The following is a 5960-nucleotide window of genomic DNA, read 5'->3' as shown; positions in this document are numbered from 1 at the left end:
CCTGCCCCAGGGATGGCAAAGGCACAAGGCAGACACCAGGCAACAAGTTCAGTTAAATCTGCCCTTCAAAAAAGCTGATGTGTTCAGAAAAATATTTTAAAAACAAACCTAAACAGCATAATTACTGCTTTCTGCATGCTTGCAATTCACTAGTCAGTCATTCCTTTTTCATCACATGAATGACATCACTGTCAGAAATGATTGCCTGAGGACCTAGACTGAAACCAGCTCTGCAATCACATTAAAAGGTCTCCTGTGGAGATCCAGAAGCAGAGTTTAAATTAGCTTTCAAATTATTTTTCCAAATAAGAAACACAATAAGTGAAACACCTCAACAACGACTAACCACTCACAATTAAAAACATAAAAGTAATAACTTTATTCTACAGACTCAACAATTTTAGTAGGGAACGAGCATTGAATGAAGATGACTACAAATGAAAGACTATCAAAACCCAAGAGTGTACTGAAACACTTTAAAGGCTTCACCTTAGCTTGTGTGAGTGAGGAGTAGCTGTACATATGTGGCTACACAAATAAGCCTGCAGGTCTTTCCTGTACATTTCAACAGTACTCACAAATTGTGCAAGATCAACCTTTGGTGTTCACTCTTGGCATGTACCAAACACACTTAGCAAAACTACTGCATCTGCATAATAGACGAGTTCAAACTTTCCCAGGAACAACAGAACTATTAAAAATGCAGCTGCTGCTGTGGTATTGAGCCATCTTTAGTGTCTTCTAGGCCCATGGGATGCAGCAGCAGTTCAGCTCTTTTTCTTCCCCCTGACTTCTGGTAGGCCTCTGGTCCCCTCTGGAGCCACAGCAGACAATACCAGAGAGAGCCCTACCTTGGCACAGCCCAGTTCCAGCCTTGTCCCGTTGCTAGGGCTACAAGGCCACACATGAAACACGCCTCTATGCTGAGGGACACATGGCCGAGCCAAGGGGCTCAAAACAGGCCAGAGACTGGCATCATGCAAAGCAGGGTGGCATGAACATGAATTATTTTGTTCTAATTCACTATTGTCTGCATGCAGAAGCACAGGGTATCACAGTGCTCGTCCCTCACCTGGCGTTTTCGAGGAGATTACGGGGGGTAGCAGCTCTGCCCATTGTAAACCTGTCTGCTCTTCAACCACAGGTCCAGGACCAGAGCAGTATTTCTGGCTACCTTCATTCCAACGTTTTTACGAGCCGCTGGGCACCAAAAGCACTATTACACTTATATAAGATTATTGATCCTTTTTCTGCTGAAATCTTGTTACGGAGACATTTGTGACCTAAACAGATTGCTAAGAGCATCACCTAAGAGGCTTTTTGCATAGGAACATCAGCGAGTAGAGAATTCAGCTACTTTCAGGTCTCAGAGGAAACACTCCCTGATATAGCAAAATCACTTCTGCACACTGTGATTCGTATACAAAAGCTTCAAGTTATACAAATAAATTATTCCAAAGCAGTCATTTTATGTCAGTCATACACCCACGTAATGTCATCATGTACTTCTATTCCTCATGTAATTAGATATTTTCCCAACTGGAAAGAAAAAAAAAAAACAAAATAAAAAGCAAAAAGGCAAACTACAAAATAACAGGATCATTTCACAGTGATGCCATTTAAACTTTTACACCATGAAAACTGTAAAGATTAATAGAGGCAAAGCACATTTAATCTGAAAGCTTTTATTTAGAACTTTGTTTATGATTTGTTCTTATCTGAATCTCAATTATCTTCCATGGACTTTATATTCTTCTCAGAAAACAAGTGTCTTTGCTATATGTATTAAACTTACTCTTATCTTAAAACCGTGTCCTATAAGAAAGAGTGGTGTTCAGTGAGTTTATTTGTTATAAAAACATAGGTGAGAATTACTCTTCAGGCTCCAAATCAACTACAAATAAGCACAGATGTCTGTAAGCATCAAGCAGGTACTCACAAGAATTTTTAATTTGATTTTTTAAAAAATCTACTTTTAATTAATACTCGTTAGTTTCTCTTAGCCCTCAATAAATAGAAAGCGTAAGGCATGTGGAATCCAAATTCTTTAATGGAGCTGAAGCTAAAAAGCACCATCTGCCATGTACCCCGCGGTTTTCAACCGGGACTTTTTCCTTCGTCCAGATCAACGCAGGCGATCTGGCCACGGCTGCCGGCAAGTCACGCACGGGGAGAGCGAGCGAGGATGTGCAGGTGGAGCTGCGGACGCCGTGAGCGGTGAGGCCGCCGGAGCGAGAGAGGAGCAGCCCCAGGCCCCCGGGGGCACGGGAGGAGCGGCGGCGGGAGCAGCTACTTGCAGAGCCCCTCCAGCCGCTCCAGCGTGCCCTTCATGTCACGGATGCGCTTGGCCAGGGCGGGCACGGGCTGCATGGCGCGGTCCAGCTCCTCGCAGCGCGCCACCAGCGCGTACATGGCGCGGATGCTGAGGTCGGCCGCCTCGCCCAGGCTCTCCACGCCGTCGCGGTAGGTCTGGATGCAGCCGACGCTGAGCGCCGTCAGCGCCTGCAGCCCGCAGTGCACGTTCCGCAGCAGCTCGTCCACCTGCGCCGCCACCTGCCCGGCCAGGGCCACCACGTCCTGCAGCGCCCCGGGGTCGATGGCGGGGATGGAGGACCCGCCGCCCCCCGCCGGAGGCTCGCCCCGCGGGGCGCCGCTCAGCCGGATCCGCCGCTCCAGGTTGTTGGCTACGAACTGAGTGAGGCGCCCTTCGCGCAGCACCGTCCCCTCCAGTTCCAGGGCGCTCGCCAGCGTCGCCCGCCGCCCCTCCGACAGCTGCCGCCCCGCCACCGCCGCCCCTCCGCCGCCAGCCAGGCTGAGCGCCTCCAGGCTCCGCTCGTCCCGCCCCCGCCCCTCCGGCGGCGCCGCGGCCGGGCCCGGCTCCTCCATGGCGAGCGACGCGTGCCCGCCTGCTGCCACCGCCCACCGGGGGCGCGCCGACGCCTGTTTACGTCTCCCGCGATTGGCTGAGGGGCCCGGGGAGGCGTGGCCTCGTCTGCTCGTGCGGATCCCGATTGGTCGGTGGAGCACCGCCCGCCTGCCGCGCACTGCGAGCCCGTGACTCGGAGACCGGGAGGGCGTGTCGGCCCGGATTGGGCGGCCCCTAAGGAAGGCGTGGCTTCGAGTGTTTGTGTCGCTTTCGATTGGCTGGAGCCAGGGCAGAGAGGCCGCTGCTCCCCCGTGATTGGCGGGGCGGGGCAGAGAGGGGCGATGCTGGCGCCGTCCGCGCACGGCGGTTGGCGCGGGGGCGGAAGTGGGCGGGACGCAACCGGGTAACAACACCGGGGAGCTGCTGGTGGCTCGCCTCACTCCCCCGCCATGTTCTCCTAGCGGCGGCTTCGGTTGCGCCACCACTTCCTCACCCCGTCACAAAGCCCGGGCAGACCCTCCCCAGCAATCCGACCCGCTCGTCCCTGCTTGGGCTTGACCCTTCTCCCCGGCACAACTCTGGGTACCCACGTCCTACCATGGTTACCACCACGGCGCCGCCGCCCTTCCTGGCTCGGATCTCGGCGGGCACCGAAGACCCGCGGCGGCTACCGCCCTCCGCCCTGCTCCAGCGCCTCCGGCGCGGGGACAGCAACTGCGAGAACCAGCCCAGCTGCTGCCTGGCGGGCCCGGGGGGCAGCGCCCGCCCCGCGCTGAAGAGGGTGCGGCGGAGGAAGGGAAAGATCCGGCCCGGGCCCGCGGGGCTCCTGCCCAGCCGCTACCAGCAGTACCAGCAGCACCGCGCCGGGCTGGGGAGACGGACGCCGCTAGGAACCGACTTGGTGACGGACGCCCCCCCGGAGGAGCCCCCTGCGCCTGCCCCCTCGAGACCCGCGCCCGGCAAACCCCTCAGGAAGGAGGTAAAGACAAGGCTGCGCTACTTTTCCTCACTTCAGCCCGCTCCCGGTGCCCGGCGAGCCGGCCGACGGCTTTCCCTTTCCCTCGGGGTGGGGGGGAAACAGCGAGCGGGGCGCCCCCTCAGAGCGGTGAGGGGGGGGCGGCAGAGTTTCCGTTACGCTCGGGCGGGGCGGGGCTGAGGGAGAACCGCGGGCGGTGATTGGCTGCCCGGCGCCCACCAATGGGCGCGCGGCGCTGCGCCCCAGCAACAAGCCGGATTTAGCGCTGCCGCTGGCCGCGCGCCAGCCCCGCCCCGCGCTCGCCGAAGGCGGGACGTGCGCGGCGCGCAGCGCCCCATGGCGGCCGGCGGCGCTCCGCGCCCTCAGGCCCCCGGCGCCGGCCGAGCGGCGGGATGAGCTGCGGGATAAGCGAGAAGTAGCGGGGAGAAGGTTTCTCGGTACCCCTCCCCCTGCCGAGGTGGCCCCCCGCTCTTCAGTAAGTGTCGGGGGCGGTGAGGGAGCGCGGAGGAGAGGGGTCGTAGTTGACTTGATTGTTCTTTGTCTCCGCAGTTCTTAAAAAACAAGATGGGAAAGACAGAGAAGGCGGCCGTTCCCTTCGGCCAGCCCGTTCACAGCTTACACCTGTGTGAACAACCAAAGATTAACAGGCAGAAGAGTAAGTGTAACACGCCAGTGACGAAGATCGCCTCGGCGAAAAAGATAGAGAACTTTTGGCAGGATTCTGTGTCGCCAGAAATAGTTCAGAAGCAGGAGAAAAAGCCACTTAAAAACACAGAAAACTTCAGAAATGCCAAGTCCAAGAAACCTATCGCCCTAAATGAAGTGAGCCAAAAAGAAAATTACGCTGGGGCAAAGTTCAGTGACCCACCATCTCCCAGTGTCCTTCCAAAGCCCCCCAGCCACTGGGTGGGTGGCACAGCTGAACTGTCTGACCAAAACAGGGAGTTGATGGCAGTCCATTTGAAAACTCTCCTAAAAGTTCAAGCGTAGTTTCCAAGATCTCTTGAGTAATTGGCAAAGAAAACTCCATCCAGGAAACTTAAACATGCCTTGTTGCAACAAAAATTGCAAAAGACTGTCAAGTCTTATAATCACATAAAAAAAATCCTTGTATTATATTTTTTATGGTTGTGTAAATAGTGTACATCTTGTATTATGTGTATATTCTTGTTCATACTTTGAGAGGTACATTTTAGTTTTGTTATGAAAGGATGTATTTTGCACTGCCTGATTGGTAGATGTCTTGTATATAAAATATGGACAATTTTACGTGTGTGCTTGACACATGAAGACTTGACTTGCTTTGCACAAGGTAATGAAAATTTTGGAAGGAGAGTACAGCTTTCTGATTAAGGTTCCAGATCAAATGTGAATGTTCTATTCGTGCACTACTGACAATAGTTTTACATTCTGTCTCCCAATCAAGTATTAACATGGAATTTTCATACAAATGTGAAGTTTTGCCCTCTGCTCTGGAAACTATCTGGAATTCCTGTTCATCTGTTAGTTTTTAAAATTAACTGGAGTTTGACTAAAATTCCAACCCACCAATTTGAGCACTGCTGATTTCTTTAAAAAAGTTTAAAAACAAAAAACAAGGAAAAAAAAAAAGGAAAGAGCAGAGCTTTCTGCCAAAAATTCAATTGGTCACTAAAAAAATTAAATAAAACAATTTGGCCTCCCCTTATACATGTCTCTGTTTTTCTTTGAGTGTGTGTCTGTTAATTCGAGTATGTGAATTTAAATCACTTGATAGGCTTTTAGTGCATTGGTAGAAATACTTCATCTTTTATTTATCTCAGGGAAAATTAGGAGATAAATAATGCACCAAGAATTCCTTATGTTTAAAAAAAATGCCACCTTTGTGACAAATCGTTCCAGGATTGTTTTGTTTGTTGAAAACGGAGAGTTCAAGCAAGTTAGGCACTTAGACATTGAAATTCAGGCGATAATGCTCCTTAAACGTTTTCATAGTATGTGGCTATTAAACGAGTCAACACTGAAAGTAAGCAGTGACAGAAAATGCATGGAGCAAGTCGAATTTTGTGTTTTCACCAGATTTGTCTCCTGCTCACAGCTATGCTGGAAAATGCATCCCCCTGACTTAAAATTCTTAAG

The 5960-nt window shown here is 52.1% G+C and overlaps 2 protein-coding genes across 2 annotated transcripts; one reads left to right on the top strand and one right to left on the bottom strand.

Moving 5' to 3' along the window:
• Positions 1–2119: 2119 nt before the first annotated feature.
• Positions 2120–3466, bottom strand: BORCS6 (BLOC-1 related complex subunit 6). The gene is given in 4 exon segments (XM_054279056.1): positions 2120–2963; positions 3035–3281; positions 3283–3354; positions 3401–3466. Coding segments are annotated over 4 exon segments (1059 nt in total). The 3' UTR covers positions 2120–2289.
• Positions 3259–5543, top strand: PNRC1 (proline rich nuclear receptor coactivator 1). Its single transcript, XM_054279548.1, has 2 exons — positions 3259–3845; positions 4392–5543. Exons 1-2 carry the CDS (start codon positions 3465–3467, stop codon positions 4830–4832), a joined length of 822 nt encoding a protein of 273 aa, XP_054135523.1. The 5' UTR covers positions 3259–3464; the 3' UTR covers positions 4833–5543.
• Positions 5544–5960: the final 417 nt, after the last annotated feature.

The sequence above is a fragment of the Melozone crissalis genome, unplaced genomic scaffold (assembly GCF_028551555.1).
Source record: "Melozone crissalis strain CALT ecotype California unplaced genomic scaffold, PUWL_Pcris_2 ptg000027l_1, whole genome shotgun sequence".
Classification (NCBI taxonomy): domain Eukaryota; kingdom Metazoa; phylum Chordata; class Aves; order Passeriformes; family Passerellidae; genus Melozone; species Melozone crissalis.
The sequence above is the reverse complement of the archived record's forward strand: the minus strand, read 5'-3'. Positions and strand labels throughout refer to the sequence as shown.